At 40.8% G+C, this 25,669-nt stretch overlaps 12 protein-coding genes across 12 annotated transcripts; 6 read left to right on the top strand and 6 right to left on the bottom strand.

The window, feature by feature from the left end:
• Positions 1–57: 57 nt before the first annotated feature.
• On the bottom strand, positions 58–705 carry NEHOM01_0279 (CDK-activating kinase assembly factor MAT1; the record flags this gene model as incomplete). Its single annotated transcript, XM_051489157.1, has 1 exon — positions 58–705. One exon carries the CDS (start codon positions 703–705, stop codon positions 58–60), a length of 648 nt encoding a protein of 215 aa, XP_051345117.1.
• A 239-nt stretch (positions 706–944) lies between these two features.
• NEHOM01_0280 (P-type Ca2+ transporter type 2C) lies at positions 945–3,731 on the bottom strand (the record flags this gene model as incomplete). Its single annotated transcript, XM_051489158.1, has 1 exon — positions 945–3,731. One exon carries the CDS (start codon positions 3,729–3,731, stop codon positions 945–947), a length of 2,787 nt encoding a protein of 928 aa, XP_051345118.1.
• A 24-nt stretch (positions 3,732–3,755) lies between these two features.
• Positions 3,756–3,962, top strand: NEHOM01_0184 (small subunit ribosomal protein S21e; the record flags this gene model as incomplete). Its single annotated transcript, XM_051489062.1, has 1 exon — positions 3,756–3,962. One exon carries the CDS (start codon positions 3,756–3,758, stop codon positions 3,960–3,962), a length of 207 nt encoding a protein of 68 aa, XP_051345022.1.
• Positions 3,963–3,990: 28 nt separating this feature from the next.
• NEHOM01_0281 (triosephosphate isomerase (TIM)) lies at positions 3,991–4,755 on the top strand (the record flags this gene model as incomplete). The annotated part of the gene is made up of 1 exon (XM_051489159.1): positions 3,991–4,755. One exon carries the CDS (start codon positions 3,991–3,993, stop codon positions 4,753–4,755), a length of 765 nt encoding a protein of 254 aa, XP_051345119.1.
• A 416-nt stretch (positions 4,756–5,171) lies between these two features.
• On the bottom strand, positions 5,172–7,442 carry NEHOM01_0282 (uncharacterized protein; the record flags this gene model as incomplete). The annotated part of the gene is made up of 1 exon (XM_051489160.1): positions 5,172–7,442. The coding sequence occupies one exon, from the start codon at positions 7,440–7,442 to the stop codon at positions 5,172–5,174; it is 2,271 nt and encodes a 756-aa protein (XP_051345120.1).
• Positions 7,443–8,566: 1,124 nt separating this feature from the next.
• On the bottom strand, positions 8,567–10,795 carry NEHOM01_0283 (uncharacterized protein; the record flags this gene model as incomplete). The annotated part of the gene is made up of 1 exon (XM_051489161.1): positions 8,567–10,795. One exon carries the CDS (start codon positions 10,793–10,795, stop codon positions 8,567–8,569), a length of 2,229 nt encoding a protein of 742 aa, XP_051345121.1.
• A 505-nt stretch (positions 10,796–11,300) lies between these two features.
• NEHOM01_0284 (uncharacterized protein) lies at positions 11,301–11,825 on the bottom strand (the record flags this gene model as incomplete). Its single annotated transcript, XM_051489162.1, has 1 exon — positions 11,301–11,825. One exon carries the CDS (start codon positions 11,823–11,825, stop codon positions 11,301–11,303), a length of 525 nt encoding a protein of 174 aa, XP_051345122.1.
• A 159-nt stretch (positions 11,826–11,984) lies between these two features.
• NEHOM01_0285 (uncharacterized protein) lies at positions 11,985–12,977 on the top strand (the record flags this gene model as incomplete). Its single annotated transcript, XM_051489163.1, has 1 exon — positions 11,985–12,977. The coding sequence occupies one exon, from the start codon at positions 11,985–11,987 to the stop codon at positions 12,975–12,977; it is 993 nt and encodes a 330-aa protein (XP_051345123.1).
• Positions 12,978–13,634: 657 nt separating this feature from the next.
• On the top strand, positions 13,635–16,697 carry NEHOM01_0286 (uncharacterized protein; the record flags this gene model as incomplete). The annotated part of the gene is made up of 1 exon (XM_051489164.1): positions 13,635–16,697. The coding sequence occupies one exon, from the start codon at positions 13,635–13,637 to the stop codon at positions 16,695–16,697; it is 3,063 nt and encodes a 1,020-aa protein (XP_051345124.1).
• A 163-nt stretch (positions 16,698–16,860) lies between these two features.
• NEHOM01_0287 (uncharacterized protein) lies at positions 16,861–21,426 on the bottom strand (the record flags this gene model as incomplete). The annotated part of the gene is made up of 1 exon (XM_051489165.1): positions 16,861–21,426. The coding sequence occupies one exon, from the start codon at positions 21,424–21,426 to the stop codon at positions 16,861–16,863; it is 4,566 nt and encodes a 1,521-aa protein (XP_051345125.1).
• Positions 21,427–21,479: 53 nt separating this feature from the next.
• On the top strand, positions 21,480–23,675 carry NEHOM01_0288 (uncharacterized protein; the record flags this gene model as incomplete). Its single annotated transcript, XM_051489166.1, has 1 exon — positions 21,480–23,675. The coding sequence occupies one exon, from the start codon at positions 21,480–21,482 to the stop codon at positions 23,673–23,675; it is 2,196 nt and encodes a 731-aa protein (XP_051345126.1).
• Positions 23,676–24,809: 1,134 nt separating this feature from the next.
• On the top strand, positions 24,810–25,649 carry NEHOM01_0289 (uncharacterized protein; the record flags this gene model as incomplete). Its single annotated transcript, XM_051489167.1, has 1 exon — positions 24,810–25,649. The coding sequence occupies one exon, from the start codon at positions 24,810–24,812 to the stop codon at positions 25,647–25,649; it is 840 nt and encodes a 279-aa protein (XP_051345127.1).
• Positions 25,650–25,669: the final 20 nt, after the last annotated feature.

Raw genomic sequence — 25,669 nt, forward strand, 5'->3', positions numbered from 1 at the left:
TAAGGAATAGTACTATTATAAACTGATTTTAGTTATCAAAATAAAAAGTCGTGATTACTATAATTCGGAAGATAAGAGAGAGGCGGCTGCTTTTCTAATCATAATATTGATAAGATCCTTGTAATGACTCTTATAAGCGAGGGTTTTAAGTGTAAATGCATTGTCCGGAATAGTATCTAGATCAACTGCAGTCGGCGGGAACAAGTATTGGGGCTGTTTAGGTGGAGTGTACTGCTCGTGTATCTCTGGAGTTGTCTCTTCCGTCTTCCGTCTTTTGACTGACTCGGTGGCTGGTTTAAAGGAAGCAATACCCAGCTGTTCTTTGATTTCTTGCAGGCGATTAGTAATCTCGCGTGGTCCATTTAGAACCATAAGTTCTTCAACAATGTCTTCTATCTTCTCTAAATGTTCATTGTAATCCTCTTCATCTGAGAAGTCATCTAATGTTCGGCCTAAATGTGAACTAACAATCTTTCTAACACGACACTCTCTTTCAACGCTGACATCTTCAAAGGTCTGGCTGGTATAGTTTGATCTTCTTAAAGTCACTCCACACTCTGGACACTTGTTTGGGCCACTAGCAAAGAGCCGAGAAACACACATTTCACAAAGACTATGATAGCAGGGACTAACAAAGATCTTTAAACCTGGATTTATGTAAGAGTTACTCTTACATTGGGGACACGAGACTTCTGAACTCTTCATCCTGCAATTTTTGAACAAGAAGCTTTTCTTACTATCTCCGGCTATCTCTATCATATTTGGACTCTTCTCCTGAGTTTACTATTTGGTAAATTCCTGTGTGACTTATCAATAGTTGGTTTCTCTTTTTAACAAAGCAGTTTTAGGAAGGTTTAGTTGTTATTAAATTGATCTATGGTTATATTGTTTATTGATTGACTAGCTCATTGTTCAACTTGGGCTAGTATCTTTTATCTATGGTGCTAACTAGTAGGTGAAGTGGATTTAGGAGTAGCAGTACGGCCTAGACGTGAGTAGGCGTTAGCTAAGGTCAAGTAGAGAATGTGCAGGCCTAGGGCAACTAGTACTGATGATATCCATTCCACTAAAGAAAGCCGGAATGTTGGAGACAAGTAAGTATTGAACTCGCCAACTAGAACTGTTTGAATTAGTCCAGCAATAGCAATTGCTATCCAAGTATACTTGTTGGCTAAACAGCACCGTCTAATCTCAGCTACTGAAAACTTCAGTGAATTAGTGGATATCAGTCCAAAGATCTGCACAAAACCAAAAGTATTGAAGCAAAACGTACTCTTACCCGTTAAGAAGTAAAGAATCAAGACCAAAACCGCTTGTAGACTAAACCAAGCTCCAATATAAATCAGCATGTTCTTAGTAATCAGCCGCTGCTCCAATGACTCAGGCGGTCGTTGCAAACAATCCCTAGTTGGCTTATTAAGCGATAAAACAACCGCCGCAATACTATCACCAATAACATTCAGCCAAAGCAGCCGCCCAGTACTAAGTCCTAAGAAATCAGTACCACTAGCTATCTCTACAACAGAAAAAACAACTACTACTAAAGTCAAGGCCAACTGAAACTGACAAAACTTCCGGACGTTATCATTAACACAACGCCCCCAAGCAATTCCATTCACTAAGGAAGCAAAGTTACCATCTAAAAGAATAACATCAGAAGCCCGCTTAGCAATCCCAGTCCCATTCCCCATAGCAAAACCAATATCCGCTCGTTTTAATGCTGGCGCGTCATTAGAACCATCACCAGTAACGGCCACTACTTCACCTTTACTTTGCAGAATCCGAATTAAGCGCAACTTATCTTCCGGTGTAAACCGATAAAGAATCTTCACCCGTGCAATAACTCGAGCAATCTCTTCCTCTTCTAATCCCCGGAAAGATTCACCCGCCATAAAAACATCATCCGGCTCTACCATCCCCGCCTTCTCTCCAATTGCCTTAGCCGTAACCAGTCCATCCCCAGTTACCATCTTCAATTGAATCCCGGCCGTCTGGCACGCCTCAATACACGACTTGATATTAGGTCGTAATTCGTCCACAATAGCAAAAAGAGCAACAAAGATAAGATTGTCCTGATTATCTAACTCCGGATCAGAACTCTCACTATAAGCCAAAGCAATAAACCGACACTCACCCTTAACTTGGTCCTTAATCCATTCCATTTCCTCCGCCAATAAAGGCACTACCTTTCCCTGTCCATTCAATTGAGCCGAGCATCTAGCCAGAACTATTTCCGGTGCACCTTTAAAGAAGACTCTATCACTCCCACTGCTTTTACCACTATTTTCATTCTGAGTAGTATCTTCACTCTGAATGGTATCTTCATCTGGAGTAGTAGTACTTAATCCTAATTGTTTCCGCACTTCTTTGACTTCACTCCCAGCCACATACGTACTCATGTACTTACGCGTCGAACAAAAAGGTCGCCCTTCTCGTTCCTGAGTATGTACATCCAGTAATGGCTTAACTTCCTGCAGAGCTTTCAAGAGAGCTACTTCCGTAGTTGATCCATTTATACCCGTCGCACTAATAAAAGCCCGACTGTTAAACAATACACCTAAGAATATCTCTTCTAAAACTACTCCAGGAACTTCCTTCATCTTAGGATAGACTACTCCGTGGCAATAAACCTCTCTTACTTCCATTATACCTTTGGTCAATGTTCCCGTCTTATCCATACATATTACACTTGTACTGTTCATAATCTCACACTTAGCCATACTTCTGACTAAGGCCTTATTCTGGTACATATGCACAGAAGCAACTACCAAAGATAAACTAACAGCAATAGGCAATCCTTCCGGAATAGCTACTGCTGCCAAAGATACCGCTTCAAATAAACAGCCTAGTACACCTTTTTCACTCCCATAAAGATACCACCGGCCTAAATGTCCTAAAAAGACCAGTACTGCCACTCCCGTCCCAATTAAAGCCAGAATACTCACTAGCCGGTCCAGTTTTACCTGTAATGGCGTTCTACTCTTACTGTCCTTTTCCTGTAACATACTAGCCAGTCTACCTCGAAATGACTCCTTCCCTACTCCCACTACCAAACCCACTCCACTTCCAGCCACTACAGCACTTCCAGATACTAAGAATAAATCACCATCTTCCGCCCGTTTAGCCACTCTTTCACTCTCCCCGGTTAAAACCGATTCATCACACCATAAGTCCTGTCCTGAAACCAGCATTAAATCAGCCGGTACAATATCACCTACTTCCACCCAAACTCGATCACCAACCACTAAACTCCGACTCCCAACCATCTCTCTCTTCCCATCACGCACTCGTTTACTACTTATCTCCGCCACACTCCTCTCCAAACCAGCCACCGATCTTTGCTTCCGCACTTCATTAACCGTCCCCAAACCAATCATAGCCACGACCGCCACCAAAATACTTATCCCATCTATGTACCCATGCTTCCCCTGAGTCAGATACTCATATATACCCCCAACAATACTTAACAAAGCCAATACACTCAAATAAATCAAAGTCTTATCTTGACTTTGTTCTTTTAAAATCACCCACCAACTTGTTTTATCTTCATCGCTGCTGACGTCATTAATACCAAAGATTATATCTCTATCACTCATACTTAAAAGCATCTCCTCAATCTTTAAAACTCCACCCATATCTTTAACTTTGTCTATGTTTCTTTCCTTTACTATCTCAGTCACTATTTGCTTAAGATTATCAACTAAATCCGGTCTAACTACCCTATTGCTCATATTTTTTTAATACCCCCGTTAACTATGTCATTAAGAGAGATTCGTAAATGTGCTTTTACTAAACGACCAATTAGTCCACAAGATAAGTCCAGTGTAGTTTATACTATTGGAGAGTTAGATGCAAATGGCCGTTATACTGGTAAAGATAAGATTGTCTCAGTCTGTGGAGCAGTGCGTAAAGATGGTCATGCTGATATGTTACTATATACGGCAGCTAAAGAGGAGCAATAAATTGGGTTAGTTCGATGTGTTTGTTTTTATGAGTGTAATCTGTGTTGGTAATTGGAAGATGAATGGTAGTTTAAGTTTAGTGGAGGAGATAGGTTTAGGTTTGAATGGAGAGAAGTTTAAAGGGGTGGAAGTGATTGTGGCTCCGCCTTATACGTTATTAGGTCGGATGCGGGAAGTTTTGGGTCGTGAGTATCAAGTGGGTAGTCAGGGTGTTTGTGGGCTGGCGGCGGCTGGGGCTTATACGGGTGGTATTGGAGTGGATTTGTTAGTGGATGTAGGAGTAGAATGGGTGATTGTTGGGCATTCTGAGCGGAAGTTGCACTTTAAGGAAGAGGAAGGAGAGAGTTTGGCGGGAGTACGGATGGGATTACGTCATGGTTTGGGAGTGATTTACTGTTTGGGAGAGACGGAGGAGGAACGAGCGAGTGGTCGGGCCTTGGAGGTTTTACGGGCGAAACTGAATGGACTGGAGGAAGTACTGGTTAATGAGGGATTGATTGATTCGGTTGGGTTAGAAGTACGGTTGTATGTGGCTTATGAACCTATTTGGGCGATTGGAACGGGGAAGGTGCCTAGTAAGGAAGAGATTAGTGAGGTAGTTGAGTTAATTAGAGGGTTTGGCCGGGGGAAGTTTAAGACGGTTCTTTATGGGGGTTCGGTCGGACTTAAGAACATTAAGGATTTATTGAGTATTCAAGGCTTAAATGGGTTCTTGATTGGAGGAGCATCTTTATCTTTGGATTTTATTGAGATGGCTAAACTATGCAGTCAAGTTGATTTAAAGCAAGATTGAATGATTAGTTATTAGGAATAAGTAGTAGTTTCTTAAAATAAACTGAAAGTGATTCATTTGCAATTTAAGTTTGGTTTGAGTTTAGTTTAAATTTAGATTGAGTTTAGATTAAGTTTAAGTTTTAACTAAGTTGGCATTTAGATAAGATCAAGTTAGTATTTAGATAAGGCTAGATAAGATCAAGTTGGCATTTAGATAAGATTAAGATAAGATCAAGTTGGTATTTAGATAAGATTATGTTTAAATTAAGTTAGTATTTAGATAAGATTAAGATTAGATCAAGTTGGTATTTAGATTATGGTAGATTAGATCAAGTTAGTATTTAGATTAGACTAAATTAGATCAAGTTAGTATTTAGATAAGAGTAAGATAAGATTAAGTTGAAAAGTAGAAAGAGATATGGAATAGGGTGGTATTTATTGAGTGAAGTGGGGTAGGGTGGGGTTGCCGCGATAAATGATGGTGCCTCGGGGTGCTTGCTTAGTAAGGTCTTGGGTAAATATGTATTGGGTCTTTGCTTGGCTCTCGGTGTTTATTGTAGTAAGGTAGAGATCGGGTAGTTGGACGTCTGAGGCTGAGAAGAAATGGTTATTTCTTTGGTTTAGTAGGTCTCTAATTAACTGGTCTTTGCATTCTAAGGAGACTATGGCACCAGTAATAGTGATGTTGGTGATAGTTGGGTATAACTTGAAAATGAATTGGATAATGGATAGAATTAGATGATTTGTGTTATAGTAGGTTATGTTGATTAATCGGAAAGTGATGTCGGTTAGATGATGGTACTGAGTAGGAGTACTGTCTGTAGGGATGGTTCTCTTAATGTAATTGAGCATATAGTCCAGATAGTTGATAGCGGTTTGGCAGTCTTGGGAAGAGGAAACTAAAACACTCCGAAAGCAGAACATGCGATTAATGTGGGGGGCAAGATGGCGAGTAGATTCATCATCAGGCATGGATTCGGCAATCAATTCCGGGTGTGGGAATGGGTGGTAGGCCCAGAGTGAAAGGTTAACGAACTCCTGGAGTGTGTAGCTAATATTGTAGGGTTGATGGTGGGGAGATGAAATAAGCCAGGCTGAGAGTTGTTGTATGTAATCGTGGATGTCAGGAAGCCTTGGATAGGGATACATTAATATAAAGCGGATAGATGAGGAGTTAAAGATGATGTTCAATTGTTTGGGGCGGGTGATAAGCTCTAGCATCTTCTTGACATCGGAATCTTGCCGGACGTCATAAAGATAAATACAGAGCGGGTTGGATGTAGCAATAGCATCGAGGAATGTGCTGATAAACGCTGAACCGCAGCAATAGACTGATAGTTGGCCAAATATGCATATGGCAGCAAGTGATGTGGTTCGGGAATAAGAGAGATCTTGTGCTTGGTGGAATCCTACCAAGGAGAGTTCAATATCCGGTTTAATGCCATAGATAGCATTGAGGAGCCAAATGATTAGTTCAATTGGGAATGAACGGCCTTGAAAGTTGAAGTGGGGACGGTAAGTAATCCGGGCATGTTGGTATGGCATCTGTAGAACCAAAGAGATTAAGATTGACCAAGCATTGGGGTCAAAAGAAGGAATGTTAGTATGGGAAATAAAGTCTGCTGGGACAGCTGGTGGAAAGCTCTGCGGGGATAGATGTTGGTGTTGTGATAAATAAAGGTGGGTGTGCTTAGGGGGAATAGTTATCATATTCAACCAGCCAATACCCAAAACAAGCTCAAGGCCTTTTTGGTCAGATAGATAGGTCAAAAAACAAGAGGCCACCAGGGGACGTCCCGTGATAATCTCAGAGATCAATAAACGAACAGCCTCCAATTGAGTGCCAAATACATTAGTCCGAAATTCTATTCTTGCCAATCTAGTTTCTTCTGGATCGGCATAGGCATATGAATGGATGACTATGAAGCGGCCTGGCCTTATGAAGTCGTATAGCAAACGGGCGAGCTCAATTGATACGAAGGTTTTGGCGTAAACAGTCACTGTGGTATGGGCAAAACTCTTTGAAGGCCGGCCTGCTTCCTGGCTTGCCTTGGAATAAGCATTAAACTGTATATCAACATTCGTCTTGTAATACGGAGGCCACGGCGCCTTGGGCAGTTCGTACAATAAAATCTCGTTAGTATCTAGTAACCGAATCAGGGTAAAAAACAAAGCATATGGTTCCACCGACCTTTTCTCTATTAAGTTGCGAATGACTAGTTTGCCGAGACGAATTGAAGCTATAGACTTTGTTAGGGTATTGCGCCATTCTCTTGAGTTTGAGTTCCTTTTATGAGGCCACATAAACAGAACTGGTTCCTCTAAAGATACAGGCTCGAGATCGTACTGTTGATTGTTATACTTGTTTGTACTAACTTTCCAATCTATTGTTTGGTTTGGTGCCGGCTTCGACCCATCTGAATATTCCGAGTAAGAGACAAGTACCTTGTTAAGAGTTTCCAGAAAGGCATCAGGGCCATGGCCTGTGGTAGTGTCACAATTATTGCTTAAGCTTGTTGTCGCATCCGCCTCCTCGGGTTTAATTAAGCCAGTTCTTTCACTATCCATAGGTTCACCATATATGTTATCGGTCTCTTTTTGATTTATAGATAGCACGGGCAGGTCCATATCTAAATCTGTTCCATTAACCCAGCCCAACGTCAACATAGCAACAATAAAGGCACTCAAACCAACAACAACTTTCATTAGATATATTACAAAAATCAAAAGTAGATAAAAACCAGCTATCTCACACAAACTACACTCTCTTAACCTAACTTAACCCACCTAATACCAACCAACTCAGCACCATACTCTTAGCCCCTAATAAGGCACCTCAATCCATACCATCACTTTACTCAATCTATAACATCACTTTACTTAATCCATAACATCACTTTACTCAATCCAAACTCAACATAGCATCAACACATTCTTAAAATACTTCTAATGTCCTATTGGGTTAGTGTAATATAGTATAGGATTTAGTTTAGTTTAGTTGACATTGAGTTAGTATTTAGATATAAGTATAAATCTTATGGGTTAATATGGTGTCGGTACCAGTCCCCCGCACATCTTAATGAGGCCCTCGATATATCTCTACTTTTAAACGCCTTAACTACAGAGACAAAGAACCTAGATATTTGTTCCTTACTACTTTAGATAAGCCAATACAATACTTTCCAAGCGAAATCTCAATCTTGTTATCACTATTTCTAGAGTATAAACATACGACGAAGATTGATAAGGGACGCTCTATGACATACATGACTTCCATGAAGGACTTACAGAAGACTATACCAGACCTAGAAACGACTCAGACTCGTATCCCAGAACCTCAACTCGAACCTCTAACTCTACCAACTCAGTACGAACATAATACCAACTCAATATTAAACTGACATTAGCCAGGCCAATGCTTTGTCTCTTGTCGAGTACGTTTGAATGTGAGGCCGTTATCCTCTCCTAGGACACGTCAGTTAGTATTGGGATGCATTTATTGATATGTGGGCGGCCGAGGACCAATGCAGCACTATGGCATTCAATATACGATAGACTTTACTAGCAAAGATTATGAACCCATGAGATATGATAGTTGCATTGAATATGTTTCATAGGAGATAAGCACAAGTCAATATATCCTTTAATCCTTGTTGACAGTTCCAAGAGTGAATAAATCAATCAAAAACGAAGACCTAGAGTTTGGTACCTCATTCCTAAACTATAAACCCTAACCCAATCCTACAAGCTAAGACAACTACTAATTCAAGGCATTGCGTCAATAAATCGAAGAGTGTCTAGCCTGATTATCTCTCGATAGATAATTATTGCTAGTCGGAAGGGGTATGCTCCTCACGAGCACTGTGGTCGCAATGAATAATAGTGCCTTGTTGGGCTTCTTTAGTGCGGTCGCGAGTGAATAGATAGCGAGCTGCGTCCTGACCGCGAATTCTCGTCATAGTAAGGTAAAGATCGGGCAGCCGGGAGTGATGATTTCGGTTGAGGTAGTTGCGCCTTTGGAATTTTAGTTGTTTAACGAGATTGGGAGCAACTGTTGGATCGAGGGAAACATTAGAAATAGTGATCTTAGTGACGGTCGGGTAGATTTCGATTATGAATTGGGTTAGAGCTAGAACTAGGGTAGACAGCTTTGGGGAGTTCTTGTAGGAGAAATGAATGTTAAGATCAGTTAGGCTATGGTATTGAATCGGGATAGTGTTTTTAGGTATAGTAGACCAAATGTAACGGCGCATTTTGTGTAAATAATTGGCGATGTAGCTAGGGGTATTGGTTGCGCGCGTTATAATGATTCTGAAACAGAACATGCGATTAATGTGGGGGGCAAGATGGCGAGTAGATTCATCATCAGGCATGGATTCGGCAATCAATTCCGGGTGTGGGAATGGGTGGTAGGCCCAGAGTGAAAGGTTAACGAACTCCTGAAGTGTGTAGCTAATATTGTAGGGTTGATGGAGGGGAATTGGAATAAGCCGAGCTGAGAGTTGTTGTATATACTCTTGGATGCAAGGAAGCCTTGGATAGGGATACATTAATATAAAGCGGATATATGAAGAGGTAAATGTGATGTTCGTCCGCCTGAAGTCCGTGAGGGCATTGAGAACTTGTAGAATGTCAACACCGCGTTTGCTGACATGAAGGTTAATGTTAAATGAACTAGCTGGAACAATAGCCGCAAGAAAGGTAGGGATAAACCTGGGGCCGCACTTCTGAATTGTTAATTCCGTAGGGAAACAGACAACATTGATAGGTTTGCCGTGGGAATAAGAGATCAGTCCTTCTGATAAAAAGCCGCTCAAGACAATTCGAAGACTCGGCTTGGTCGTATGGATAAAATTGATTAGACCAACAATCAATTCAACTGAGTGATTAACAAGGTGACGCCCCGAATTACTGCATCGATTAATTATAACTCTAATGTACGGCATGGCCAGAATAAAGTGCTTAATGGTTTGCATTTCTCCATTGTTGAGAGAACATTCGTATAAGGCGGGAGGTGGCCAGTCTTGTCTATTAGTTTGATTGCGGTTTTTCTTCGAATGGCGTGGAGGGCGAGGGAGCTTCTTAAATCGCAACATACTGTGCCAGTCAACTTCTAAAGTAAGCATGATGTTTTGGTAGTGCGTCTTTATATGGTCTAAATGGCTCGAGGACCCAGGAGTATGTGGATTGACAAGTTGATAAAACGACAAATAAACATCGGCCGGATCAGGGCCAAAAAATGTAGTTTGGACTCTGGTTGCTCTCACCTGCTGATACTTCTTACTAGGAATACTATGTCCATGTATAGCATGCAAATGGCCGGTTCCTAAGAATTGCCCTAAGTATTGGAGTATTTTAAATGCCATGAAGGTTCTCACCCGAATAGTGATTTTAGTCCAACTTGCCGGTTCAGACCGCGGGTCAGCCAACGCCATAGCCCGCTCAAATCTATTAAAAAGCACATCAACGTTCTTCGGTAATAGAGACCATTCCATATCAAATACCTCAAACAACTCAATTTCGGCAACAACCAATAACCGCATTACAGTCAGGAGCAAGGTATATTGCTGAACACTCCTGTCTTGTATAAACTTATGAATGTATATCTTCCTGTGCAGACGAATTGAAGCCACATATTCGGTTAGGTTGGCAATCCATCGTTTAGCAAGTCCATCAGATATGGAACGCCAGTAAAACTTAACACATTGCATTTCATCAGCCAGAACTACATCATACATTTTACTGTTATTCGTATTTCTATACAGACTCCAATCCGCCGGGCAATAGGGCAGCGTATCGGACCAAGCCTCATTAGAACCAGCATCAACCGCAAACAACGAGTCAAGCATAGTTTTAACATGTGCCAGAGAAGCATCATTATCCACCTCCTCAGGTTTAATTAAGCCATTTCCTTCACTATCCAGATGTTCACCATATATACCACAGGTCTCTTTTTGATTTATAGGTGGCACGATCAGGTCCATATCTAAATCCGTTCCATTAACCCAGCCCAACGTCAACATAGCAACAATAAAGGCACTCAAACCAACAACTTTCATTAGATATATTACAAAAACCAAAAGTAGATAAAACCCAGCTATCTCATACAAATTACACTCTCTTAACCTAGCCCCCACCCCAATCTAACTCAATCCCATCCCATCCCACTTAATGTCGTGCCATTACACAACCACTACTCCTTCCATACACCAAATTGTTTATTCATTGTCCGATCGCATTAGTATTAGGTTATAGTTGAATTAATAGCGAATTCGAATCATATCAAATTTGATCCCAGTAGTAGCCGGATTATTAAAATTTGAGTATGACGTCATCTTCGCATCCATCACCATTTACATTCAATACTAACCCAACTATATCGTATCGAGGTATTCACTGATGAAATTTGTACTAGCCATAAGAACTATTCCTACCCAAGGGTTAGTATATTTATAGATACAACCAAAATTTGTTTTGATTGTGATAAGATATATAACCCAAACACAACCCAACCTAACACAACAGCAATACTAACACAATACTAACACAATTCAATTCAACCTTTTATTTCGTTTGAACCAGTCCTTTATATATCTTCTTAGCATTAAAGAAGGGATTGTACTTGTATTTCTCCATATGCTGTCTTATCTTTACCACTGTTAAGTATAACAGACCAACAAAGTAGATCACTAGAATAGGAGTGTACACCGGAATGTTAAAGAAAGGAATAAAAGTAGCCACAAAAGCACCAACCACCGACTGCATTGATAAAAGCCAGTAATCAAACTCAGGCAACCGTCTAATAAAAGGCTTAGACTCATCACCACTCCTTCGCAAAGGACTTTCAACTACAGCCGAAGCATCTTCAATATCAAAGGGGTCGGGAATATCACTATCTACCGGAGTACAGAACCCAATAAAACAGTGCAATAAATAGAGAAACAAACAATAAGTAACCAATCTATAACCACCAGTCTTAACCACCCGAAAGAGGAAAAGAAGAGTAGCTATTCCAAAAGCCGACCAGCGCTCTTTAGGGTAGGCCACACACTTATCCATGTAAGACTGGACCATATGGCGAAGCTGCATCGGGAAAAAAACAATTGGCAATTAGTAAGGAGGCGATGGCGGGCGGGCTGGAAGCGAGTTGCGATTGGCGTAGAGATAGTGATAGTGGCAGGAATAGGAGGGGCATGGTTAGGATGTAGATGGAGCGCATATGGTTTAATGGTATAATTCTCGCTTGCCATGCGAGAGACCCGGGTTCGATTCCCGGTATGCGCATTCTTTTTATTATCTTTTTGTCTGCTGATTAGTAATCTGTTTATGTTACGAGACGTACAACACTGGTGGCGCTTGGGAGGACTGGGCGGACTGGCTATGGGGGTGACTTATGGACTGAACTATTGTTCTAGAGTGCGAAAGACTGGGAGTTATTTAGAAAATGCTTTGATACTGGTTATGGCGGATGTTTGGAAGTGTTTGGTCTTCTATGGAATGATGCGCTGGTCTGGGGAGAAGCGGATGACTTATTCGCGGGATTACTTGATCTTTGGTTGGTTTTCGTTCTTTCAATCGTTTGGTTGGTTGGTGGTAGTTCGGTATTTGAGTGTTTTTTATCTACAGATTGTTTCTAACTTTAGATCGTTCTTTGTTTTTGGCTTATCTATTTTGGTTTTTAATCGGGTTTACACGCGGGTACAATGGCTGGCCCAGGTAGTCTTGGTTTTTGGAATTACTTTGCCCTTTATAGTTCAGATCGTGAGTAAAGATGAGGCTGGGATGGGTCCAAGTAGTTATTTGAATGCTTGGTTAAGTATTGGGTTGAGTTTATTGATGACCTTATCAACGGCTTTGAATGGAGTTTGTTTTGAAAAGATAGTGAGGAAAAAGCGACTAAGTATGTGGCAGAATTCTTTGAATTATTCATTATCTGGACTGTTGGTTTCAGTATTGGCTTTAGTCTGTATTTTTGGTTGGTTTGGAAGTGATGGATTAGTGATTGATCCTGGGTTGTTTTTGAGTCTAGTTTGTCTGAAGGTAGTAGAAGGGATTATTTATGCTTACATTATGGCTGAGTATAGTGCGGTGGCTAAGACTTTCTTTCAAGTACTAATGAACTGTTTACTTTCAGTAATTCTATCTTGGCACTTAGCTGAGAAGATGAGTATTTACAAGATAGTTTCATTGGTTCTAGTAGCTGGTAGTATCTGTGTGTTTAATTTACGATCAAATAAATAGATGTACTAGGATGGGTTTAGTAGTTAGGGTTTAGTATTGTATTTGTGATGTTCAAGGTGTCACTGTCCTTACTAGCAAAGATCATGAGTTCTTGAATTATAACGGTTGTATTGTATTGGGTTAGTGTATGTTTTTAATGCTTATCTGCAATACTAAGAACAATGGGTTAGTCAAATTGAGTTAGAGATTGGGGGAGTACAAGTCTAAACTATAAATACTAAACCGATACTAACTTCTATCAAGACATAGTCATATTAGGCACTTTTCATATTTATTGAATAAAGTCTCAGGGTTGTCTATGCCGTGTATAACACCTAAGATTGCGTGTTATAACACCAGGTTAGTATCTTCATAAACTAATTATCCTTTCTGTATTTATAGTTTGAAGTTGTATTCTACCAATCTCGGAATTCAATTTGATTCTTGCTCTTGGAATTCTTGATAAAGAATAAAGATATGTTGACTTGTATGTATCTCCTGTGAAACATACGGCAATACAACTGACCTAATTTAAAGACTTGTATTCACTAGAAAAGAGTATTGTATACTGAACACCAATCCAACTCAAAGTTAATTAGGTTATATTGCCCGACAATTTCCTTTTATGGTAACTTCCTAGTACTGCTTATGTAGAATTTTTCGACCTAGGCTCAATCTATGAATATGCAATTAACGAGCAAAGCAAACAATCTAATTGTGTTCCTTTTATTTAGTCTAGGCTTTCTTAAGGCATCATCTCAAACTACGAGCTTTGACAATCAACAAGTTTTTCCATGTGATTATTATTCCTTCAGTCCATCTAATGGCATTGCATACTTTATCATGATCGACCCAAATAGCCCAAGGATTCATATTAGCATTGCTATTAAGAAGCTCCATTCTACTACATCAACTAGCGATAAGCACCTCAACTGTCTTTTAGAAGCACTTCTCAGAGATAAGCTAGTTCCCGAAAATAATAGCTATTGGGACCAAGAATCTCTAGCTCAACCTAATAACTATCAGATCACAGCTGGCAATCAGTTCGTTATTATCGAGTTTTTCTTAGGTTGCATATTTCACATGGTCCCCTTCGACCTCCTAAAATCAGTTATTATACCCCCACCGAATGCAGAGAGAATAATCAAAATCAAAGACGAATGCTTTCCAAACCATCCACAAAATTCATCAGAACCTCTTCCTTCCAAGGATCAACTCATTAAGGAATGGAACGCCATGTTTTGCCCCTCGAATATTCGGCTGGCAATTGTTACCCCTGTGAAACCAATCTTTACAATAATGGACTTTCTGTTCAACTATCGCCATTCAGAGGACATACAAAGAAATCCCTGCATGACCCCACTTGACAAGACCATTCCAGAAAGCTTACATACTCCACCCCAACTATGGATACAGCCTAATAAGTCCTCAACTTCACCCAAGCACACAACAATTACCCTTTTTATTCCACTTCTCAGTGATATCAGAAGCAAAAGTATGTATCTGTTCTCCGACTTATACCATTTATTCTTCCGGTACAACAAAATATACGCCGATTGTTTTCAAAAGAACATCCTTAATGATAACACCCAAATCAAGCGTGTATCAATAAACACTCAGGAGAAAACACTGGGCATGCGTATCACCATAGAAATACACAATAAGAATTTCGTGATTGCTGATGCATTGAATCTAGTGGATAGTTTCTTTCTAGCCATCAAGGAGCATTATAAGCGCACAAACCCAACTCAATCTCAGCACTCTGAAGAGATCCTATGTTGTTCATCAACAACAGATATGGGCATACTATTACATTCTCTTGCCAATCTACTCTCAGTCCACATGTTCTTTGTTGAGTCCACTGACATCATTAGGTTCATCTCGGCGCCCACCCCACACCTCAATGAGATTTACAACCTAAACAACCTACTTGAAAGCGCAATGCAACGAGAGAATTGGCAGATTAGTGGAGACCTCACCCATGCACACCAGAGCCAATTGCCAATCCAATGCCCTGTCACAGTCCCAACCTGTATAGTGATACCAGAAGCCACTACCCAAACCAACCAAATCAAAGATCACATACACCATATCGATCCCATTACCCGATTGGGCCAAGCCCAAAATGCTACTTTAGCTGATCAGCAGTCCGGCCCTTCCTATGGCAACACTATCTTTCAACCACAAGATAGCACCTCATGTGCCGTTAACGCCTCCCAAGAGCCCAATCACATCACAAACCCAGGCATCGCTCTCGAAAGTAAAGTTTCACAAGTCAAACCTGATGGCGTCTTTGTAACCCATTACGAAGAGCCAGGCCTTGAGGCATACTTGTTCAAGAGCCCTCGACCCAAAAGCTATTCAACAGCTACTGTTGTGCTCGTTACCAAAGACTACCTTGTTGACATTAAAACCTATGTTTGGCACGTCGCTCACGTATTAACAGTATTAGAAGAAGCGAAAGTTAATCACATGAATACCGTCAAGAAGGTAGATACTCTTCTCGAGGCTGAGGTTTGTGAGGATGGACGTATCGTTGTTGTTGCCCGTGGACCAAGTGCTGAAGTCATCCAGGTACTCCAGCAGTTCTTCTTATTCTATAAAACCTACCGCCACACCATCACCAAGGTGTCTAAGGCTATGCTTAGGGCATTCGAATTCTTTAAGAAAGAATTCTACCGACGGGCATCAACTGGGACAAAATACCTGTTCCCATCTGTTTGGCGGTTTCCTCTATATTCATCTGTCCAATGTTGCGACTACATTAGAGAGAAAACGACTTCCTTTGTTACTCCGATCGTTTATACAGCTCTAATCAATATAAGAGTTGACGACGCACTAATTGATGATCTCACATCAGTAATTGATCTAGTCAAACGGTCCATTACCCCCGAGCCGCACACTAGGTACAAGCTAATTAGCAACCACATCGCAAGTGCGTCTGAACCATTAGAGTCAACAGAGGTTTCGGGTCTTGTTGGGTACTTCCATATTGATCCTATGTCCAAATTAGGCGTAACTAACTATCACATGCTGGCCTACTATTTATTGTTTCTGCAAGCGTCACCAATCAACCTCACTAACCAGACCATTGCCAAAAAAGTCCAAGATTGGCTAGATGCTCGTAAGCCCCAACCATCACCTAATGAACCAGCAGGTCCGAATTCGGAACACTCTAACCTGAACTTAGATAGCCAGATTTTCAAAAACATGGAGGGTAATCTTATCTTCTTTGACGACACCATTATTCTAACTTTTAAGCTCAAAGGCCGATACAGCCTGGCGGAGTTTTCGAATGCAATTACAGCCTATCACAACTACTTAACCTGTTTGTTTAACCGTCTCACCCCAGCACAGTTCAAAGACCTCAAAGAGAAAGTACAGCGTCAATTCACCAATACCAACCGGAGTAACAGTATATTCGAAGATAAACCCTTACACTTCCTTTGCAACGACTTTTGGCGAAGATTCGACTATAAGAGAACGTTCACCGATCTTCTCAACAAAATAACTTTAGATCAAGTCCGAGATTTTGTCATATCTCATTGTAAAGACCCTCTTATCGCCATACCTAAGGCCTCTCAACTATTCTCGCCGGACCAGCCTCATACTGACAAGCAACCACCAACTCAGCCTAAATCCAGCAAAAGGAGAACAACAACCACCCCGCTAGATAGCCTTGGTTCTGATTACGCTTTTAAAAGGCACAATCGAAACCAAAACGATCTACCCACGAAATAAAAGTCTCTTGATCATCCGAATATCTCATAGCACCAATATTAAATACGTTCACATTTAACCCAATACTAATACTAATATCAATCCAATCCAACCCACTCCACTCCACTCCATTCAACTTTAACCTTAACTTTAACTTTAACTTACCAGTTTAATTAGATATGATTTATTGCGAAAGAGCACGGTAGATATGATGTACACGGTTAATAGCGGCTAAACTGTCGTTGTAAAGCCGCAGGTCTTCTGGAACACGCGGATCCTGAATAGGAAGAAGCACAGCACAGATATACTGCGAAATCCAAGAAAGAGCGCCTTTCCAGGTTGGAGCTATACGGGATAGTGAAAAGGAAGCAATCCAGGAGAGATGTGTGCCAGAGACAATTGAATCGGTCATAAATGTATCGGTAAGTTCTAGGACAACTGTTTTGACGTTGTCTATGGTTAAACACAAAGAAAGTGGTGTCTGGCTGTGTTTGTCTAAGTACTTGCGCATGGCTTGGCCGTTAATATAGATGCCAATCAAAACCCAAGGATCCCCAGGCAGTTTAGCCATAGGGAAGGGAAGAACTAGCACGGGAATACCGCTAAGTTCAGCAGTCAGCATTAGCTGGGCATGGTTAGTAAAGGTAAAGGTAGGCGGGGCTTCCAAGTAAATAACACGCAAGTCTTTAGGATGCTCAAAGTACTGGGCACCTGGTAAGGCCCGTCGAATACCAAAACAGCAGATACGATTAAGAGCCCGTTGCAATTGGAAGACTTTCTTAGGCACTAGCATATCTGGAGCTAGTATTCGGCAAAACCGGGCGCATTTCTGGGCTACGTACCCTGAGACTGTTCTGGACCCGAAAGTTTCTATTCCAGACGCGTTAGTTACTAAAGGCCCTTGATTTTCCAGGGAGAGCATGAGTTTATCTTGGAAAAGCCGTTGGAGATTAGTGCGGAGTTCACGAGGCTTATCACTCGCATTCTTCTTTGAAGACGAGCGCAGGAAGGCCAGCAGTTGAAACAGAGGAGATAGCTCAACCGGGCTGTATAGTGTTTGTTTAGTGATTTTGAGTTCGTGGGGTGAGATAAGCGCAAGAGTTAGTTTTAAAGCCGGGGCTGGGGTTTTAAGTGTGGCCGGAAAGACGCCTTCAATAGTATAGGAGGCCTGCGGTAGAGAAAGAAAGAGGAAACCCGGCGGGGCTAAATCAACTGCTTCACTATCTGGACCTCGCGGTCTTTGGAGTACTTTAAGAATTGGAATGGACTTAATATTAAGAGATAGCGATATTTCTCGCTTCTTACTACCTAGTAAACGCTTTTGCAAAGTAAAGATAACGTTCTGAAGACTACTGATAACTCCACCACATAATTCAAGATTAATCCGGGTTTCCACGGCATCTTGAAGAGTGAAACCTTTAACGGCTAGTTCGCCCTCTCTTACGGCCGTAGGAGACAGATGGGGAGCAGCAAAAACATTCCGAATAACGGCACTAGAAAACTCATGGTGGGTAGTACTCTTCTTAGGTGTCTTATGACCACTAGAAGGTTTATGGATTTGGTTATAAATATGAATGTCCTCAATCACTGTCTCCTGCCATCCAGATCGCGGCCTAGTCGATTTATTCAAGGCCCGGGCATCAACACTCAATAAGGTACAAGATAAATTGTTCAGGAAAGACCCGCCTTCACTACTACTACTACTAGATGAGGTTTTACTCCCGAAGTAATCAAGTAATTCCAAGGTCTTATGATGGAAGATAATCTCATTAGGAGAAGTAACAATCCCTGCAATAGTCACTTCATGAATAAGTAGTAGTCCTGTTTCCTTCTTAGCTAAATGGGTCAAAAGCGCATTAGTTATCTCACAAGATAAGCTAGCCCAAACGGAAAAAGGATTATGAACAATATCAATCTTAACACCCGCACACTGTAGAACAAGTAAAGGAAACCGATCTTGAATCCGTCTAATAGTAAAGGCAGCCGCCGGTAGAGTTAGAATACCATCGGTGCATCCAGCCGAAGTACTAGTTGAAGTAGGAGCTGTACCATAAGCTAGAGTTGAATCGATAAAAATCGAGTCCTGATGAGTCTCTACGGCCGTTGTAATGTTAATACTCTTATCAAAAGCATGATCTATCTTAGCCTTCTCAACTTTAGGCTTAGCCGGACTAGAACTAGACAAAATCGACTCTTTAGCCACCTTTAACACCGATAGCATAGCTCTGTTATACGGGAAGAACCGGCCAGTTTGACCTTCAAAGATGTACCCCTTACTAGTGAAAAGGGTCTCTTTAGCCATAAAGTTAATATCAATATCTTGAGTCTTCGGTCGAGTTCGATCACTACCTTCCACTTTAGCCGGAGAGATAGAAAAGCCCCGATGACGCGTGGTCGATGCCGAGTACTCAATCGTGCACGGTTCAATGCATAATTTAGCCACTACTGCCCCAGGAGCTGGTTTACCCTCTTCTAGTACGGCCATATAGATAGCAGGAACATTAATAGCAATAGTAAAAGTAGAGACATGTTCCAGACTAGGCAGTTGGTAAGAAGCATCAAGATGGAAAAGACCATGAATGATATTCTCAGTATTAGTCGACTTCATCTTAAAGACCGAGTTACGAATCAGGGCATTAATAGACCGATCAACTACTCCCGGCATAGAAGAAGAAGACTGACTAGTTGATTCGGATGGAATAGTACTACTCGGTTTAGATACAAGTGATTCATTCTCCAGAAGAACTTCTCCCGGACTTTGGTTCTGTTCCGCCAACTGAATAGCCCGAGTAACCTTCTGCATACTTACTTGTAAGTCAATCGGCTGAGCTAAACGATAGGGCCGTTCTACATCAGTAAACACAGCAAAGAAAGTCAAACCAACCGATGGCGCACTTATTTCCTTATACCCAATCCCTACTACACACTTAGGAGGAATATTAGACCGCATCCCCCATTCCGAATTACGCGGACCAACAAGAATATCAATGGATGCCCGATTAAGGGTAACAAATAAAGGTAAACGACTAATTGATAGACCAAAAGTAGTTGGCTCCCACTTAAACCGGACATAATTCTCATTCACTTCCATCTTCTTCCCAAAATCAACTGTAACTTGACCTAAAGCCCGACTATCACTCGCATACATCTGGAAGTAATTAGCAGCAGTAGCCGGTCGCACTTCTCTTGTCTCCAATGCTTCTGGTCTTAAGTTCATCTGGACTTTGTAATGCCCTCTAAACTTAGGCAGTTTTTCCCTCCTTCGCTCTTTCTTCTTCGGCTGCCACTCATACCCCACACAAAGACCTTTACGATTCCGCCAGTGCGTGCCAAACCCTCTAAATAACCGACTAAGTACTGAAGGTGTTTCTACAATCTGCAAAGAAGCACTCCAAATAGGACCTTTAAATTCCGGCGGACCTCGAGCCACCAGTAAAGATTCAATGGCACTCAATCCCGTATGAAAAGTCAGGACACCATCAAGGACTAACTTATTCCCTTCCTTATGCCCAAAATTATGAACTGAACGGAAATGTCCTAAACGCTTACCATTAAGTAGGAATCCAAAAGATAAACTAGGCGCCCGACCCGCATTCATTGCTTTAGTCAGTCCAGCAATCGGAAAAATAGCATCATTAAACAAAACCCGACCGATCATTCCCGCCGTATCTACCGATAAAAACTGAACTTCCACCAAAGGTTCATTCGACCGCCGCGAACTGTGCCGACCCGAAGAAAGGAAGAAGACTTTAATTGTCGCCGCAATCTCAACTAAGCACCGAGCTACAAACTGTTCTGCTAAACTATGTGCCCCTAATACAACTAAATCACCTACTCTAACTGTAACTAACTCCTTCCGCAAGTACTGCTGCATCCCCGATCTAATTACATCCACACCCGCCCTATCTACCGCCATGGCAAAGCCAACCGCCCCTTGAATAGATCCTTTCTCAATCTGATGCGCCTCCATTACCCAGGATACACAACCGACCTCGCCAATATACATCTGACCTTCAACTCGTGGCATATTCAAGGTCAAGTAGTTCATCTTCTTCCGGTACAAGAAATGCCCATGCATACTTAATTGTGTATCCGTATCTTCCATGACGTAATCAAGGATTTGCACGGGTAGTTCTCTTTTCCTGACTTTCTTAACCATCTGCCCGGCATTCCCGAGAGTTTCAATTAACTTCTCAGGATGCGGCGGCTGATTACCCAAGTAAACACCCGGAGTATTCAACAAGACAATCGGAATAGCCAAACCCGGAAACCTACTCCACAAGCGAAAACAAAGGTTACCTTTAATAGTAAGTAAAACATGATTCTCTACCTTCATCCAAAACTCAGGAGGAACAACTACTGATTCAGAAGGCAAGCGATACAAAAACTCACCCTCAACATGAAATCCATCCCTTTGCGTACTGAGAATCTTAGCAGCCGTTAGATAAGCAAATGGCATTTCATTACGAGAAGCAGCAAATCCAACCTCTAAATTAGTACATTGAATGTTAAAAGGACAAACTAAATCAGCAAACTTAAATCCCAACTCAATTCCCTTCTCGCCAAAAACCAACTTCTCAATTACCATTTTATCTACATTTCGTCTAATTGTTGAGACAAATAGAATAGAACAAATAATCGGGGAAAAAAAGATAGACCAAAATATACTAATTGAAATCACTAAAATAGCACCGGCAATCTTACGCTCGATTCCATGTCTAGCTTCTACACCACCTTTACCTATTTTCATTAGATATTGCTGAAAATAAAACATATTTAACGCCGCCTAATTAAAATTTGAAGATGCAGAAGAAGATTGAGATAAGTATTGGGTTATTTGACCAGTTTATAGGTGATTGGCGAGTGTTTATGGAGCGGGAGAAGGAAGAGTTTATTAGGAAGTTAGGTACTGAAGGTTTAGATGGAGTGAAATGGGCTAGTTTTGGGGAAGAAAAGGCAAAAGATACTTTAAGTCGTAACAATGGTTGGGAATTCAGTCCGGATTCAGTCGAGAGTGAAGGAGTGATTAGGACAAAGGAAGTATCATTTAAGTGTGATAATAGTGAAGAGAAGAAAGGTGTATTAAATAAGACTAGTAAGGCTATTAGAGTAGGTAGAGTGAAGGCTAAAGTTAGTTTAAATGAAGTTGGTTTGGGTGGTGTTGGTTTGGGTGGTGTAAGTAGTGTTAGTACTGGTTTGGGTGAAGTAAGTGGTGGTACTAGTAATGTTGGTTTGGGTGGTAGTGAAGTAGGTAGTGGTAAAGTAAGTGGTACTAGTAATGTTAGTACTGGTTTAAGTGGTGTAAGTGTAAGTGGTAATGTTAGTAATGAAGTAAGTAAAGTAGGTGGTAGGAAGGACAAGGAAGAAGGAGAAGAGGAGAAGAAGCGGGTTAAGGTAGATAAGAAGTTAGTAGATAAGAAGTTAGTAGATAAGGAGTTAGTAGGTAGTGAGAAGAAGGTAAAGGAAGCTAGAGAAGTGAAACTGCTGAAGGAAGAAGTAAAGGAGAAGATAATGAAAGAGAAAGAGAAGAAGAAGAAAGAGAAGGATACTCAGAATCAGAATCAGAAGATAGCAAAAGAGAAACAAAGACAAGCTGAGAAAGAAAGGAAGCAATTGGATAGAGAAAGATTAGATAGAGAAAAGAAGAAGATAGTAGTGGAAGAGAAAGAGAAAGAGAAAGATAAAGTTGAGAATGCAAAGCCAATCTCTTTAGTAGCAGCTTTTGAAGCTCAGTTGCGGAATTATCAGATGCAGATAAATGGTGAAACTAGTTTGATTGTGAGTTCTAATAAGTCTTTGATCTTAGAACCAATTACTGATAGTAACTTGCCTGGTAATACACCAATACATCAAACAGATACTCAAATTAACCCCATACTAACTACTACCTCAACTCAACTGGATACACTACAGACTAATACTGCCTTAAACTTAGTTACAACTGAGACACCAGTAATACCTTTATCTTTACCTTTACCAGAACCTACTCCTACTCTTAGCCACCTCTCTAACCCAAACCCTCTTCAGACTATTAATATGACCCAAACTTTGAGTAGTGCCCAAACACTTAGTAATTCTTCCTCTTCGGCTACTGAGCCTCCTTTAGTTACGCCGCAGAAGTCACTTGTTAGACCGGATACTAAAGAATCAACTACAACTCAACGGAATGAAAAAGACTCTACCGGTACAGTCCATGAACTGGATAAAACAAGTAAGAGTAGCCATCTATCCGTCTGCCAGCCCATTGAAGAGAGTAAACTTGAATCAGATACACGTACTCAGCGTAGCTTTGAAAGAATACTTCCACCTAAGGAAGATCTAGATAAAGTTATGCACCGACTTGCTCCGTATCTAGAAGAGGCGACTGAACCATCTCCTACTCCTACTATTCAAACTAGGCCACCAACTAAACCTACTGCTGCTCCCCTAATTAACTCCATTCCCAAGCAGAACCCAACTATACCGACCAGTACAAGTACAACTGCAACTAGTACAACTAGTACAACTACTAATACAACTAAACCTATTAACAAGAAGATCGACCGGCCTAATCAGTCCTTTGCTGGACTTAAACCGGCCGAACTAAAGGAGAAGAGTGCCGAGCTAAACCTTCTACTTAAAAGTCTTAAGGCCAAAGCCGCCCCAGTACAACCCAATCCACCCCAGCCTAAACCAACTCCACTCAACTCAACTCAACCTAACGTAGCACCAACTCCGCCCAATTTGATTCTAACTCCTATCAAACAAAGACCTATTGAGCATAAAGAATTCTCACCAGTAATGGAGTCAAGTGATGAAGAAGGCCGTGATCCTAAATTCTCCAAGCAAAAGTGGGTTGACAGTCCTTCTCTGCCCAGAAGAATCCTCTTACAAGACGAAAACCAAGCCACCAAGATCTTCGGCCCTTCTGTACATACAAAGGTCAATCTCAAAGAAATGTTCCATGGTATGACTAATCTCCCACCTGACAGTCCCCAGCGATTCCCCGGTCATAAATAAGTCCATGCTATTGAGTAGAGTATAGAGTATGTTGTGCTATACCCCAAGTGCCAGCCAAATGATGTTAATTAGGATCAGTTTAGTATTAATTGGTGATAAGTAGTGAAGAGACATTCAACAAGTCAAGTTAAATAAACAAAAGTAAACTCCAACCTATTTTCCAAATTACTAGCTTTGGTTTCATTTTATTCAAGGAATGTAAGACACATAATAAGTTAACTTGGGTTAGTATTAACTTAAGGTAAAGTAAAGTAAAGATAAAGTAAAGATAAAGTAAAGTAAAGTAAGATAAGATAAGATTAACTTAAGATAAGATTAACATAACATAACATTAACTTAACTCAACTTAACTTAACTCAAGATAAGATAAAAAGGATAAGAGTAACATAACATAACACAACATAACACAACCCAACCCACCACAATACTAACTTAACTTAACTTACTTCTAGTATAGTAATCATGACCAGAAATCTAATCAATCATTCTAGTAGTATGGATAAAGACCATTTGTAAACGAAGTGGAGGAGGGTTTATTCAGTTGAACTTGTAGTGGGTTGGACTTTATAACTTATGGTTTCATTGTGGCACGTTCTTTTGGGATACTTTGGGAATTTGGGTGATATTTATGGTTTGGAGTTGTGATATTAAATTCAAAAACATCACTACCTATCTCTACGCTTAAAGCTATGCTAATAAATTGTAAAACTGATTGCTGTTGTAGTTAAGTTGCTTTCAGATAGAGACTGGTACGAGTACCATAGTAGTAAGTTGTAATGCCCATGGGATGGATAACATCCATTGACCAATACATACTCCATTAAAGACATTCCTTGATACGAACACCGGTACCTTTTATTAGATAAATGTGGCTCTGAGTGAGAGGATGACGTCATATCGAAATGTAGATCGTAGATATGCAAAACCAATTTGGTTATAAGCCCCTGATTCTATTAAAGTTACGGGAACTAGTAATATTAATAGATGGCTTCTAGTGAGTAGCTTGCCAGTGATCAGGTTGATCGTTGTGAGAAATGAGTAGTGGTCGTATGACAGCACTACAGTAACAATTATTGATTTCTTAGATTGATGGTTTGTGGTGAAATTATAAATATAGCCTAATTTCTAACAAAAATGAACAAATTACATAAAGATATAGATAATTCTTCAACCGAAGAACAACCTTCTAGTTTATTGGATATTGCCAGGCCAAGAGAGAACATACGCATAATCCCAGATGTGGTTGTCCTAATAGAAACAGAATATTATCCTAGATACCATTACTACACGAACAATAACCCTATCTACACTATTAGTGACTCGCCAATGGAAGAGTACGTTAAAATCAGCAATATACAAGACTGGAAACTTAGACAGGCTTTGCCATTAAGACTAGCAACTGTTTTTAACTACCTGGTTCTTGAATTCTCTAACGATATGTTTAAAAGAGCATTGAACCGCACATTTCCCTTGATAGAGAACACGATATGGGGGTTGCTGTTGGCTTTGGGCATTTTGATACCACTTTTAATCCTTAATATACTAATCATAGTCTGGGGCATCAAGGCTTACTTGGCTCGTTACCGGTTGAACCGCAAAGCAGGGTTTTCTTGGCCTATGTGGCAGGCTATTTGGTATTATATCAGACGGTTCATCAAATGTTTCATCGCCGACTGTGTTACTGTGGCCATTATTTCTCGAATAGATACTTATTCTTATTTGAATTACACGCTTTTTGCTTCTTTGATCGGCTTACTTATCGTTGCAATGACAGGCTACCGTATTTTGTGTCTTGACAGGGATAAGAAAGAGGATGCTCTAGCCCATAAATTAACCACACACCGCACAGCAGGGTACCGTATTAACAGCCGCATATACTGGATCAATGTCATCCATGGTGGTGTGATTGCTCTTTTTGGCGTATCTAGTCTATGCGTGCATTGGACAACAAGTAGTGAGCAACCGGGACAATGATTAGATCGTTTGGACCAAAT

The sequence above is a fragment of the Nematocida homosporus genome, assembly GCF_024244095.1.
Source record: "Nematocida homosporus strain JUm1504 chromosome Unknown 4444, whole genome shotgun sequence".
Lineage (NCBI taxonomy): Eukaryota > Fungi > Microsporidia > Nematocida > Nematocida homosporus.